This window comes from Cyanistes caeruleus, chromosome 24, assembly GCF_971803275.1.
Source record: "Cyanistes caeruleus chromosome 24, bCyaCae1.hap1.1, whole genome shotgun sequence".
Lineage (NCBI taxonomy): Eukaryota > Metazoa > Chordata > Aves > Passeriformes > Paridae > Cyanistes > Cyanistes caeruleus.
Window position 1 is genome coordinate 269,310 of NC_141724.1, and position 15,159 is coordinate 284,468.

General features: G+C 42.1%; 1 protein-coding gene across 3 annotated transcripts in view; it reads left to right on the plus strand.

Moving 5' to 3' along the window:
* ST7L (suppression of tumorigenicity 7 like) overlaps positions 1 to 9,397 on the plus strand; it is a 22,645-nt gene extending 13,248 nt beyond the window's left edge. For 2 of the 3 annotated variants that reach the window (XM_086862064.1, XM_023942239.2), the window contains exons 12-16: positions 359 to 509; positions 649 to 741; positions 3,314 to 3,453; positions 8,563 to 8,632; positions 8,861 to 9,397. In XM_086862064.1, coding sequence (XP_086718190.1) covers positions 359 to 509; positions 649 to 741; positions 3,314 to 3,453; positions 8,563 to 8,616 — 438 coding nt within the window. In that variant the 3' untranslated portion in view covers positions 8,617 to 8,632; positions 8,861 to 9,397. The remainder of the gene's footprint in view (positions 1 to 358; positions 510 to 648; positions 742 to 3,313; positions 3,454 to 8,562; positions 8,633 to 8,860) is intronic. The other variant, XM_086862065.1, reaches the window with a different exon arrangement.
* Positions 9,398 to 15,159: the final 5,762 nt, after the last annotated feature.

A 15,159-nucleotide genomic window follows, 5' to 3' on the forward strand; every position in this document is an offset into this window, starting at 1 on the left:
TAATGAGCAAAAATATTGTTGGTTTGGGGTTATTTATCAGCCTAAATTTGTCCCTCATTGGTGTTGCACCTGCAGCATTATACTTAATGTCTGATCCACAAGGATATATTTTTATTTTGTCTTACTGAAGCTGTATGTTTATTCTTGATTTTTTGTGTGTGTGAAAGCCTAATTTAAGAGTCATATACACAGGAGTGTTTTGCTGCTTTCCAGTTCTCACTTAGTGCAGCCTGGCTGCTCTGTGTTAGAAGCTGGCCCCTTCTATGCTCAGTTACACTAAAACGATAATTTATATTTCTCAATCAAAGGTTTTTGAACATTCCATGTAACCAGGTGTACTTTCCATTTTTCCTTCCAGTATTTACTAGAAATGAAAAGCCTCGTGCTGCCTCCAGAGCACATTCTGAAGCGAGGGGACAGTGAGGCAGTAGCGTATGCTTTTTTTCACCTCCAGCACTGGAAGAGGATAGAAGGGGCTCTAAATCTGCTGCACTGCACATGGGAAGGCAGTAAGTATATCCTTTTATATTGTTCTGTACAGTAGAGTACTCTCTCTGCCTTTGCTCCCCTCAAACACAACTGGTTCTCTTTGTGAGAAACCGGTCTCCTGATCAGATACAGATCTAATGTCACTCACCCTTTTTGCAGCATTTCGGATGATTCCATACCCATTAGAGAAAGGACATCTTTTCTATCCCTACCCAAGCTGCACAGAAACAGCAGACAGAGAACTGTTGCCAAGTAAGTGGTTTCTAAGCAGTAATGACAATAAAACACAGGCTAAGGACATATTCAGTTTGTGGTATTCTGTATTTACCTTACTGTAATTTTTTTAGTTTGAGCTTCCTGTGAAGGGGATTCAGCTATTTGTTGATGTCCCTCCCAACAGATCCAGAAGCACTTGACATGTGTGTGGTAAATGTCAGCTTGATGCTGTAATAGCCTAAGTCCTTCAGAGATGAAATCTGTGTGTGGTACATTCAGACTGAGTCTGGCCAACCTTGAGAACAACAAAGTTGAGCATTTGTTAAAAACTGCTTTTAAAAGAGTTCATGAATTTGACTGCTATTGTAGCAAGGAATTAATCCATGGTTCCAGTCCTGCATTAGGTATCCAGTAAAACCTCTCTGTGAACTTACAGAGAATCTTTGGTTAATCTGTAGCTTCACAGAACATATATTGCTTTCTGTCATAAATTCAGTGGTCTGTATTTATCTGCGGGGTGCCTCCTGGAGCTTTTTATACATGTATTTCTGTGGATTGATACTGACATTTGATACTGAAAAGTAAGTCTTTTTCAGCTGCTCTTTGCTTCAAGGTTACTTAATGCAATTATGAGCCTACATGTTTTTTTTTGTGGGCAAGACAAATAAACTATATCATTACTGCCTGTACTCATGATATTTAGGAAAATAGCATTAATTTAGATTAGAATTGAGCTGTTAATTATACATCTTATTTGAATTCCTTTGGGGTTGAACTTCTATGTCTTGAAGAAACACAATTCCCCTGGGACTGGACAGGGCTACTGCAAAAGCACCAGCAGCCCTACAGAGACCACAGATGTGGAAAGGAAAACTGCACAGACGTGTTTCTATTTAAAAGCCTGAAGTTATATTTAAAATGTGTAATTTAAATTTGCCCCTCGACTGCTTTAAATTACTCATTTCTCACTTATGCAGGATATTGCACAAGGAATTCCTTGGTTAGTAACTAACCCTAAATTGTAGACTTCCCAGCATAATTAAACACCAACACATGCAGATATTTCAACAGGATCACTCACGCATTCCTGTTATGTTTTAAATATAAAACTACCTATAAATAAAATCATCTTAACACTTTTATTGCAGTACTTCCTCAAGAAATCTTGACACTTAATTTTTAAAATATTTATCTATTAAAATAATGTTGACTAAATCAATGATTCAAAAAACCTGGATTGGTCTGAAGAGTAACGCTTCTTAAATGTCTGTGAACGTATAGAATTAGCTTTAGTTGTTTTTATCTATTTTGAATTTGGTTTTAATTTTCCAGTGTAGGAAAAGCTACTGCAAAAAGAATTAATTCCCATTTTTGAAACACTTTCCTAAATTATATTGCTCCATGTTTTAGAAATGAGGTGAGTTTCTATATAGTATGAATCTCTGGGTACAGTTACCATCTCTGATGTTAGATATGGATCTCCAAATACGTAAGTACGTAATTGTACTCCAAAATCATATCATTAAAACCAAAACAATCCCTGAGCACTTTGCCATTAATGAGTTGCAAGAGCACAAGACACTTTTGCTGGATTTACTCTTCTAATGGTGCTTTAATGTGGTAGCATTCTGAAGCAGTAACTGGGAAGGTAAAGTGTTTTTTTCCTCCACACGCTTCAGCTTAAGAAGGAATACAATTGTATTTTCTCATTTTACAAAAAAAAGGCTCATTCATAATTTTAAGTTTTTGTTAGATTTTAAAAGCAGCTTGTCAAGAAGGGCAGTCCTTTTATAGTTACTTATGTCTATAGAAACTATCTTTTTCTTAATTTAAAAATATTTTTGAATCATTAGATAGAAATCAGAGCTGCAGGTATCCAGGGCCATTAAATAACTGCAAATTCATGCAGCGGGTTGTTGGTGAGTGAGCAGCAGTAGTGTTGTGAGTGCTGAAAGCTCCACATGCCACCCTTAGCCTGGCTAATCACCTGCTTTGGATTTTGTTACCAGAGATTGGAAATTGCAAGGAGCTGCTACATACAGAATTTATAACCCAGCCCTGGTGCTGTTTTCTTTGAGGTCTGCTCTGTCAGCTGCTCTGAACAGATTTACTATAGTCTACAACCAGAAGTCTTCAAGAAGTACTAAGAAATATGTGTGTATACAACATGCTGGTCATTTTGTACTTGCTCAGCTTCCTACGGGGTGTGGAGATGTGTCGCTCTTTTCAGGTGACAGGATTAGAGCTCCAGAGGGTTGAAAACACCTGAATTGTTTTATTTGGTTTGGATAATTTTGACAGCTTGTGAACTTTACAGGTGTTCCCTCTGTCCTGTTAGAAAAATAGGTACTGAAAACTGAGCCTGATGAAATGCTTCAAAAATAAAGCCCATGCAAGTGAAAAAGAAGACTGGGAAGAGAATATTAATAATGAAAACAAACATGTGATGTAGGAGAAAAATTTTTGAGAAGTTAAAGTACTGGAACCTAAGATGTGCTGCAGGAGTCTTTCCTTCTGAAAGTCCAGAAATGAGTTACAAGGCCATAAATAATTCAGAAAGCAGTCCTTGATTGTCAAATGTCAACATTCTTCATTTTTTTCCTTGTAGCATTTCACGAAGTCTCCGTTTACCCCCAGAAGGAACTTCCCTTTTTCATCCATTTCACAGCAGGCCTGTGTTCCTTTTCAGCCATGCTGGCCCTCCTTACCCACCAGTTCCCTGAGCTGATGGTTGTTTTTGCGAAAGCTGTAAGTACTGTCTCCATCATGGGGCTTGCTAAGGTATCTCATGGGTTTTTGGGAATTTTGAGGTCCAGGGTGAAGCTGCCTCTAGTCAATCTCATGCTTGTGGAGCATAAATTATTTTATCTGCTTCTGTAAGAATCTTGGTAGTGACAAACACATACTGAAATCTGGGCAAAATGTCTATTTTGACAAGAGATGAACTATTGCTCATCATTACATACCATGGCTTTAATTTGCACTGTTACGGTTAGAGAGCAGCATTTCAGCACCAGAGAAATTCTTCCACAAACCATTGTGGTGAATATGGATTTTAGCCTTGTGGAAGTGCACAACTGCAGTGGGAGAGCCTCAAAAATAAATTTGTTGACTGGAAGTTTTGAGAAGTGAGGAAAAGGCAGGCCCAAGTGCAGGCAAACAGGACTCTGTGAGCACTGAAAACCCACAGCGTGATGTAAATGGAATGGATGAGAACAGATAAAGTAACTGGTGACTTCAAACCAGGTTCAGAACTGAGTTCAGCTGTCACTTAACGTCTCAGGAGCTCAGCCACTGGTTTTATATCTCATCTGGTTTCACGTGCTAGATGGAGAATGTATTCAGTGACCACAGTTCTGTCATTTGAGTGCCTTTTCAAAGATAGAAGTTGGCACTCACTGGTAATACTCTGTGATGCTTTAAATGTATCTTAAATATGTCTGTTCCTGTGGGTGCCTTCTGTGCCTCTCTTTTCTCCCTCTCTTCCCTGCTCTTTTTAGGATTTCTTTCCCTTACTCATTTGTTAGCATCTGCTGTCTGTAACCTTGTCATCTTTCCTTGGATTCTGGAAGCTGAGAAACAAAGTACATAGGCAGCTTCCCACTCCAGCTGCTCAAGCTACTCCAAGCAGTCAGTTTGGCCTTTATTGAGCTGTGGATCTCATGCAGTAGAGCAGAGTAGCAAATAAAGAGCTCTGAACTCCTGAGGGAATCATTTATTCTGGCCTTGCTGGTCAAAATAGAGAGTAAAAACTTTTGTGTCCTCGTGGCTTAATGCAACAGGTAATGGGGACTCAGGAGGAAAGCCCTTTTTTTTTAAGAATACTTTGTTCATAAAAGTGTTTGCTTTACTAGTGAACCCAGTTCATTGTCCAAGTCCTGCAGGTCTGAGAATGGGGCCTCATTTCCACACAGTGGTGTTGATTTTTATGCTGGAAAATGTAGTTGGACATGCCAGTGACAAATTTCAGTGCTGCTTATAATTGGCTGGATTCATAGGAACTAGGGGTTAACTATCTGCTTGATTAATTCTGTAAGGGCTGCATTAGCAATGTTGTATGATTTCCAAAGAGATACAAGGTCAAATGTTATGCTAACAAAGAATTGCTTGGTGAAGTTCTCTCTGCTGGGTTTCTTCAACCAAAAAAAGGACAAGACTTTGTATGACTGAGTTGGCTTTGCAGTTGAGCTGTCCAGTGACATGTCCAAGTGCAGGGAAAAAACTTCCCAGGGTTTACTCATTTGGCAGTGTGTTTATTTTGTTTATTTTCTTTAGGAAAAGCTGGATGGTGTCTGTTCAGCTGAAAAGGTAGATCATCAAGAACACTACACATTGCCACAGCATTCCCACAACCAAGTCAGTGGTAGTAGGCACAGACAGAGGCTCTTGACACTCTCTGTGGCAGTTTATTATCAGTAAAAGTTGAAACTGTGCTGAGATCATCAGGCAAGAAGGGAATTCTGTATTACTCTCTTGAGATTGACAGCTGAGAAGGAAATACGAACTTCCAGTATTCTGCTATTTTAGTTAGAATTAATGTTGACTCTCAATCATACTCTAATGATAAAAATTCTTCCATATTTTACGTATTGGATGATTGTACTCATTATTCCATTCCTGATGTTTTCAGAGGGATTCAGAAAACGTGTAAGAAATGATGATGCTCAACATCAAAGTAACATTTCTGGTTTTATTGCTCACAACAGGGATGTTGGAACTAGATGACTTTTAAGGTCCCTTCCAAAACAGACCATTCTATGATTCTGTGTTTTAGTTAATAGATTGCTTCAATAGTTTAACTACAGATCATGCTGTGATGGCTGCTAACACTTTATAAATACTCTCTTGCCTTCTGGAGGTCTCTGTAGTAGTAGCAGCTACTTGAATTTTCATAGCAAAAATGGAAGGTTATCGTCTGTTTAATGATACCAGCCTTTCCACTCAAGCATACTGTAATAAAGCAATTATTAATTGCTATATTAAGCATTATATTTTCAAGTAATTCCAGTGCTTTGAATTTTTAGATTTTTTTTTTTGGTATGTTTTTCATTACTTAAAGTATTTTTCATCTTACTGTTCTTTAACTTACTAAATATAGTAATTTGAGATAATAAAGTTCTAGCTGATATATCTGGAGTGCTTTGGCCATACATTTTGCATTCCTTTTATCTATTTCCAACTCTTGAATTTCCAAGAAACCTAGAACACTGTTTTAGGAATGGCAATTGGAAAGTATTGTGTATATGGAATTTTTCATTGTAAATCTCCAAGCAGTGACTCCTTAGATTACATTTCAGTTACTTCTTAATCAAACTGTTTTCCAGCATTTGAATCCCCAGTGAGCTGAATGCCTCAGAAGGGGTTTAAGAAGTTGAATACCTTTCTATTGACTTGAAAAGTCTGAGTTTACATATTTTCATTTGTTAGTGCTTGAGATTGTTTCCTCCATAATAAATCACAGGGTAAACCTTGGCAAATTGCTAAAAATATTCCAAGTGGCCAAAAATCACAAGGAAGCGTTTTCTGGTTCCAATGTATACAGTGTGCAGCAGCAGCAGCCGGAGCGCTGGCAGCGGCCGCGGGAGCCGCTCCTGCCCCACGCTCCCAGCCCTGCCCACCGGCGCCACGCGCAGTCTGGGGGTCTTGCATGGCCCAGGGGCTTCGCAGGTGTTGGGGACTGGTGCTGGCAGAATGTTGAGCATTTCCTGATGCAGTTAGAGAAGATACCCTGAGAAGCTGTGGCTGCCAAATCCCTGGAGTGTCCAAGGCCAGGTTGGAGGGGGTTTGGAGCAGCCAGGGATAGTGGAAGGTGTCCCTGCCCAGGACAAGGTGTTGAAATTAGATGATCTTTAAGGTCCTTTTCAACCCAGACTGTTGTGATTCCATGAAAACTGTACGAGTTAGTGCTGGTAAGGACAGTGGAACAGGCAGTGGTTGAGGATCCACAGGAGCTGCAGTACCAGCGCAGGTGCTCCCTGGGCCTCACTATTAGTTTCATTCAGATTTCTGATCTCTTGGAGAATCCCACTGTTCTTGATCATCTTTCTGAAGTAGCTGCTGTTTAGATTCTTTGCAGTGACAGAAGGGAGGAAGCTACACAAATGATGATAATCTGAACAGCTCTCTGAACAAGCTGAAAAACACTGCTAGATGAAACAACTTCTGTCGAAATTTCAGACAAAAGGGACTGATTATTTTTTCATTCAGTATGAATTTTTATTTTTTAATATTTACGTAGATGGAGGACTGGGTGGACATGAATCATCTTGCAAAAGTGAAGTTATACAATTCCTTCTGTAATAGAAGGACACCAAGAAGTCTGTGAGAACACCAGTGATACAGAGTGATAGCAGGCACTGTAAACACATCTCAGAAGTTCCTGAAAACACTGAACATACCTTCATAGAATCATGGAATGGTTTGGGTGGGAAGGGACCTCAAGGCTCATCCCATTCCACCTCCTGCCATGGGCAGCCTGGGACACCTCCCACCATCCCAGACTGCTTTCAAGCCCTGTCCAACCTGGCCTTGGGCACTTCCAAGCATGGGGCAGCCACAGCTTCTCTGGACAATTCCAAACAGATCAATCCCATTTTTTACTTTGGAACTTTATGTTGCTGGATTAGACCAGTGTAAATTATTATTAAAGTACTGAAAAAATAGTGCAGCAGTGTTCCTGCTGTATCATACTGAAAACAACTTTCTTTTTCAGGGAATTGGACAAAATCCTAAGAAAGTCGCTGTTCCAAAGTGGTTTTGTATGGATTGCTTGATACTTTCACAACAAAGAAGTCATGGGACTTAAATTAAAAATTGGCTAATTTTTATGACTGTAAGATTAGGAGAAAACATTTTGCATTCTTGCTGTTCCCTAGCTTCCTGTTGGAGGATTCCTTGCCATTTGTCTGTGGCAGCCATATAGGGACAGAAAATAGGGCAAAGCAGAACCCTGTCTGGCAAGTCTTGCTTCATGTGACACTCTGCTTTACTTAAAGAACAAATCCCCCTACCACTTTCCCCAAAGCTCATTAAGTGAGACCGGAGAATTAACTTTTTAGCCAGCTGCTGAACTTTTCATATTTATAAACACTTGAGTCTTTTGCTTATCTAAGAGAAAATGTGTATAGTTTGGAGATGTGCACTTCCCTGCCAATGTGTAATGAGTGGTTCTACACTTGGTAGGGAAAAAAAAGCCTGAAGTTTCCTGTCAGAGCTGAGTGTCGATGCCAAGGGCAAAGGTTTCTTGCCTTGCTAATCTACATCTTAACTCATGCACTTAAGTTGAAGGTGCCACACGCAAACAGGCAGGGAAGCAGCCCACTGCAAGGAAAAGCTCCTACACTGCTGTGAATGTTATGTTTTAAAAGCCTTTTTAATGTAATATTTGAGGTTATGATAGAAGCCAGGAGGACCAAAGTAAAACTTTCAAAGTAAATGAGTCCTGTTGTTGCTAATTCATGAAATGAGGGTTTGCACAAGGATAACCTGAGTGCCAGCAGAATATCTGGGGGATGGGTTGAGAAGGTGCAGAGGAGTTTGCACGATTTGTTTTAGCCTAATCTTACTTCTGGAATGATTTAGGTGGCTTCTAGAATATGGATCCCGTCTGGAAGCACAGGCTGTTCCTGGTGGATGGGCTGTTCAGTTTGAGTCAGTGACCTGTAAATAATCTATGCCTGAATATTAAAAAAATGAGGTGATCTTTAAGGTCCCTTCCAACCTAAACAGTTCTGTGATTCTCTGAAAATCCACTGTCCTCCCCTCCGTAGTCTGTTCAGCCCTGGAGGCACAGTGCTGAGCAGCTGGAGGAGTTGTGGCAGGGAGGGATGCTGTCCTAACCCTCGTTCTTTTGTCCAGGTGCTGCGGGTGCTGTGGCCGGTGAGTGCTCCCAGCGTTCTGGCCTCCAGCTGAATGGACTGTGCCAGGGGTGAGTGGACAAGGCTGGAACTGGGGCTTCCAGAAGGTTTTCCTTCTACTCTGTGTCTTCATTAATGTGTAACGCTTACAACAAGCCTATTTCATTGCATCAGCAGTGAAGGGATTGGAATTCTGTTGCCCTGAGGGAAAGACACAGAGTGATTTTTGTTCATACCTTGAGTCTGCAGAAGGAAGTTGGTTTGGGAACTGATTTATTGTTGTGTTCTGTTTCTTCCAGTGCTTTGGGACTCTTCTTTCACCCTTCATCTTCACTATGGAGCACATTGAGGACCTGCTGCTCTCCAGCCCCCGGCATCAGCTGACTCTAGTGTGACTGGAGTGTATTTTCTATGATAGTTTGATTTTATTCTTGTGAGCCTCACTTGGTGGTTGGCTGACCCCCAGTTGTGGGGGCCAAGGAGGAAATCTGGGCTCTTCCAACTGATATCCTTGACAGGCTTCCATGTTGATGGTTCTTAATATGTGGATTTCTTCTTTAGCCTTAATCTGTAATCATCTAAGAAAATAGTTCTTGTTGAGCAATAGTTTATTGCTCTCTAAATCACTCAGACAACTGGAAGCTCATACTTCCTCTGTAAGAAAGGAGAATACACAAACTGAGCAGGTGTTTGTAGTATTGATGCTTCCTTCTCAGCTGCAGATGCACCAGATACTTGGCTTAGATTTAATTTTATAAGCCTTTTTCAAAATATTTGTTAACAGCAAAGTATGGTTCTGCTTTCTTTATTAAAATGTTGCTACTTAACACATTGAATTTGTTGACTTCTTAAGTGTCTGTTTAATATAGATTATAATGTGCAAACAAAGATTTGTTTTTTACCTTATGGACTTGCATTAGTCAAGGAGATGGTAAACTCCTCTATTTCATGTTACTTCTTTAGATTTAATTGTGCCTATTTTTATTCTTCAAAACAAAGCATTTTGAAAGACAGGATTGCTTCTGAAACTGCCCAAAGTGTTGTGATAGCTTCCTGGGAGTCTGTTGGGAGACCTGAACTTTCAAATGTTAGTCCAAAGTGGTGTCACTGTTGAGATGAAGACTTGAAGAGAATGGAGATGTGGAAAACTGTTCAAAGGATTTGCTTCACCTACTGACCAGCCCTGAGGGTTTGTTTACTGCAGAGATGAAAAGATGACTGTGGCAGCTATGTTGTTTGAGGCAATTGGTGTGACTTCCATTTCCACTCTCCCATTAGAGCAAAAGTCTTTTTCCCATGCAGGTCTGCTGCTTGGGGTTGGGGAAGCAGAGTCATGTCAGTCCAGGCTTCTTAGAGGAGGCAGTGATAACAATAGCACAGGCTTGTGGGGAAATGCTGATTCTGAGCGCGTGAAAACCCATCACCTTACTTCTTGCAGTTACCACTAAGAACTGGGGAGATTTTACAGGTTTGATTTCCTCTATCTTTGTGAATGTTTGTGACATTGATGGCTTCTTCCAAAGCTGATGTAAATTAATCCAGTTTCTGAATTCTGGATGGAAGAATCTTGCTGTAGCCTACTGTACTCTCTGAGTCAGTCCCTATATCAGTCGTTACAAATCGTTTGCATTGACTTAAAATACCTTCTTACACACAAGATCAAGAATTAACTATTTTTCTTTTTCCTTATTTTCAAATCCTTTTTTACCTTGTAAACCAAGTTCTACCAAGCAGAAAGTCACCTCTGCATCTCATGTAAGTGTAATTTATTTGTAGCTGAAGGGAAACACACTGGTTTAGGTAGAAATGCCATTGTTTGCTCTCCACTGTTTATTTCTGTTGACTGGACTTAAATCCAGGTTAACTATTTGAATTCATCAAGGAATCAAAAGGGAAGCCCTACAGAAAGATACTACCAGTGTTTTTAAAGTTATCTAATACTAGAATGTAATTTTCTCAACTTTCTTTCCAGTTGGTCATTGGGGCTGTTTCTCACTTTGGAATCACTGTGGTGATTAATAGGCCTGTTGTGTTCATGTGATTTCACTTCGTGGTCTGCAGGGGCCCATAAGGTAACCAGCCTAATGCTTTTTAAAGTTGAACCTTTTCCAGCAGTTGTGTGGGGTTATAAATGAAGCTCTGCCTCCCATGTATCATCCCAAGAGCTGCTTTCTCTCACTGTCCTCCCCTGACATAACAGGAACAGAAAGGGGATGGGCTTGTTCTGAAAGGAGAGCTGGCAGCAGGCTGTGAAATGAAAATCTTCCTGTCCCTAGAAGTGCCAGCAGTTCTTGAGGAAGGAGTGCACTCTATGATTTTCCAGCGGGATTGTTCATGCTTTTGGGAAACCATGCTTAGGAGCAGGGACTTACACCTGACCCATACCTTAGTGATATCCTATCAGTTATGTTATGTGTGTGTGTGTCTATGTTTATATATATATATAAATACATAAAAAATTGCAATTATGACTCTGGACAAGACAAATATTGATGTAATTTCCTTGAAACAAGAACTGTGGTGACTTTTACAGCCATTGGCATGGCAATAACTTTTCCACAAGGCTTTATGCGGCATTGACAGACCCCTCAGATTTTCAGTTCATTCAGAGTAGCCAGTGATAGTCAAATCTTGAAGATCAGCATTTATTTCTATACCTGGATCTGTGTATTTGTAAACCAGGGTAATTATAGGCTCTTTGATCAGTTGGGCAGAGTTTGAGTTTGGGGTGAGTTTAGTTTGTTGGGTAGTTTTGGGTGCTCGCAGTGTCTCACCATGTCAGACAGGTTAGTTCTTGATCAGGATGCCCAGGAAGAGAATGTAGCTGCATTCCTTCCTACCAACCTCTGACTTCTTCAGGAGTATTTTCCAAAAAGGACAGGAAGGGTAGAAGAGGGGGAAATGTTATCACAGTAAACCTATTGTTTGTGAAGCAATTAAGCAGCTGAATTCTTGTGTTAATTTGCCCTGTCTTACCACTGACTTTAATGAAAAGTGTCTAAAGATCTTTGTGAATCAGGACTTTATTGCATGTGAATCTGGAGAGATGATACAAATGTGATTTAACACATTAACAGCTTCCTAATGTTGTCTGACTTGAGTGTTTGGAAGTTGATGCTTACATGTATTTGATTGTATGTAGCTACTGAAGTAGGATTATTTCAATGTAGTGTACCATGATGGTGCTGTGGGTGCTAGAGCAAAACTTTCCACTGGCTACTGGCACTGTTAGAATAATACAGCTCTTACAGCAGAGGTGAAGCAGTTTAGACTAATAAATATTTCATGGTAACAAGGTCTGTTCATTGCAACCCTAGTTCATGTGGGCTGTAAATCACATCAGAATTCTGGGGAATAATCTCTGGCAGATATTTACCATGCTGGGAGCCTTTCATTGCTGAAATTTGGAATAGATGCCTGTTAGTAGCTTGTATGTATGTATGTATGTGGGAAAAGGATTTTTGATGCTGTCAGGCACCTTGGTCACTGAGGTTATGGGGACAGATTCATAGGGAGATGGCCCTGGGGTGGTTCTCCATCCAGATTTGTCACAGGCCAGTTCCCTTCCTGCATTTCTCCAGTGCTGGCCAGGCATGTTTATTCCCTGCTCCTCATCCTGGAATTGTTGTGAGGGTGCCAAGCCTCATAGATCCATGACTCTGAGCAAGCCAGGGTGTAAAGGTCAAAGTTGAGACCATTAATAACAAGGTGCAAACGGCTGGTTTATATGTAATGTGAAGCTTTTTACTTATTTCATTTTTGCACTTTGGGGGCTCTGTTTGCTTATGGAGCACTTGGTGTCTGGTACCTATTTAGCTGAGAGCAGGCAATTGGGTTCCTTCAGGCCTTCAGAGGAATGCAGAAAATTGTTCTCTGGTGTTGTAATTCTGCTGGGATAACTGGAGCTTATTTGTCTCCCTGCTTATTAAATGCATACTTGTCTAGAGGTCCTCTTTTCTTTTTCTTTTTTTTTTTTTTTTTTCCTTTTTCTCTTTTTTTCATGAGAAAATGTTGGGTGAATCCCAAGGACCACAAGTGAGAGGAAGATTCCAGGAGGAGGGGGAGAGGGAAGTGCCTGCACTTCTCCACAAGCTGCATCATCCACCTCCAGTGCCAGCAGAAGGAAGAGGTTAAATATGAGAGCAGACTCCCTTAGGGAAAGGAGATGTATGTATGGGGCTCAGCCAGACATAAATTAGTATTGCCCTTCCCTCTGCTCAGAGATGAGACAGTGAGGGGAGCAGCACCTCCCAAACACCAGCACATGGGGTGTGTGGTGGGGAGCCAGTGAGGCTGTTGGGATGTCGCAGTGGGCCCAGCTGTGCAGGTCAGGAGCACATGGGAGCTGTGCTCTGCCCTGTGGGCAGCAGGCTCCTGGGACCACAGAATATCCAGAGCTGAGGGGACCTGCAGAGATCAAGTCCAGCTCCTGGCCGTGCACAGGACACCCCAGTGATCCCACCCTGTGCCTGGAGAGTGTTGTCCAAACGCTCCTGGAGCTCTGGCAAGGGGCTCTGACCATTCCCTGTCGAACTGTTCAGTGCCCAGCCACCCTCTGGGGTGACCCAGTCTAAACTTCTCCAGCATTCATACTCTACCAGCTTCCGAGCAGTGCCCAGCCTGCCCTGTTTTGCTGTTAAAAGGGACAGACTCCTCTTGTCTGCATTTAATTAGGATGCTGCAGAGTGATGTATGAGCTGTTGTCACCTGCTTTTGGGTCAAAAATCTCTACAGATCAGTCAGGATGACAGGAGCAATCACAGTGGACTCCTGTGCTCTGAATTCACCCATCTCACAATAAAGGTGGATAAAGAGTAAAAGCAGCTTCAGTTTCCAGCTCTCTCCTGGTTGTCTCCTCCCTGTCTGGAGCCTCCTTGGCAGGGTGTGCTCTACACACCCCAGCCCTTACTGAAAGGGACAAGGCCGAGATCAGGGATGCTTCTCATGTGCTTGGAATTTTCCTCATTTCCAGCCTTGACTGCTGTTGTGAGCTCTTTGGTGGGATCTTCAGTGAGTCTGGTCATTGGGGAGAGCGAGGTAACACACCCTTGCTTACAGCATCAGGAAGGGTGCATCCACCACGATGACTGTGTTCCTCCGTTGGGATCTCCCCCCTTCGGTTATTTCTGGCCAGCAACACTCTCCTTTTACTCTGGATGCATTGAGTTGTGCAATCACAGTGCAGCCTCATCAGCTGGACCCTTCTCTTAACAACCTCTTGATTTCTTTGCTAATTTGGCTGTGGGCTTTCATCGGTTATAAAACAGTGACACAGAATGTGACTATTGAATTCTCCTGCCTTGACTCACCAGCTGTGATTCCAGAGCAGTGACCCCCCTGCTGCTGCTGGAGCTGGAGCAGCCCTCCGTGACTCGGCATCGGGAATTCGGGATGTGGAAGCTTGCACGCACATCTTGATAGGATGTGTGAATGTTGGTCCTAATGCCACAATAAATCTGCCCCTGGGGGTTGGGCTTGTTACAGCAGGTGATCCCCCATGGATTACACTGACCACAGGTACTTGAGCAAACCCTTCTGTGCCTTTATGAACCCAACAGAGAACAGAAAGGGCCCATGGGGAGACAAGGGGGTGTTGGGATTGGGATGTAGCTTGGCAATGTATTCACCTGCATTGCTGAGCTCAAGAATTTACGGGTCTTGCCATTACCTCCATCCCAAAAAATGGTGGTGGCACCTGGGCTAAGGCCTGTTCTCACCCATGTAGAGAAAATCAGTCATAGAATCTCCTGGACTGTGGAAGAGACCCATGAGGATGCATCATTTGGATGTCAACTCCAATTCCTGGCACTGCACATTATTCCATGTTTCCAATGCCTTCTGCCTCCTCCTGTGTGTCCTGTCCAGCTGCTTCAGAGAAGGTAATATAATCAGAAGCTCATTAAGCAATTAATTCTGCACCTTGTCCTTGAGTGCAGGCATGGTTTTTGACTGGAAGATAATTAGAAGGTGAACTTGTGTAAGAGGCTCCCTCCCCATTTTAGGCAGATTACTTAAGAGGGGCTTGTGAGAGGGACTGAGTGTTCCCTGGCGAGACTGTAGCCTTCAGGAATGTTTTGAGGTGGAAAACAGCTGCTTGCCAAGGATGAGTGTGCTGGGGGGAAGCTTGAGCTTCCATGGGGCTCATCTGCAGTAGGGCACTGACCAGTCTGCATTTCTTTCAGCCCACAGTGGGACCTTGTCTTGTACAAGCACTGGGAGTTTGCTCTGGCTGGCCAGAGTATTTGTATTCCAAGTCTGTGGTTTTCTGCTAATTGTTTGTTAATAAATGAGGGTAGCCTTGCATAGTCCTTTGCAGAAGAAACTCACTTCTGTCAAGTGGACTTGAGCTTGATGGGCTGTCTCCATGACTGCTTCTCCAGGTACTTCTGTAGCACTTGCACTCCATTCCAAGTATTTTACTCCTGTTATTTACTGCTGTGACAGACGAATGCAGCTGCACAGGTGGACCTGGCAGGACTAGGGAGGGCTCCTGACTCAGCTGTGGTTACTCTACAGAGCACTAGAAGCATCCAATTTCAGCAGCTCACTGATGAAACCAGAAAGGGGGCAAGCCAATAAACACAGCCTTTCCTCAGGA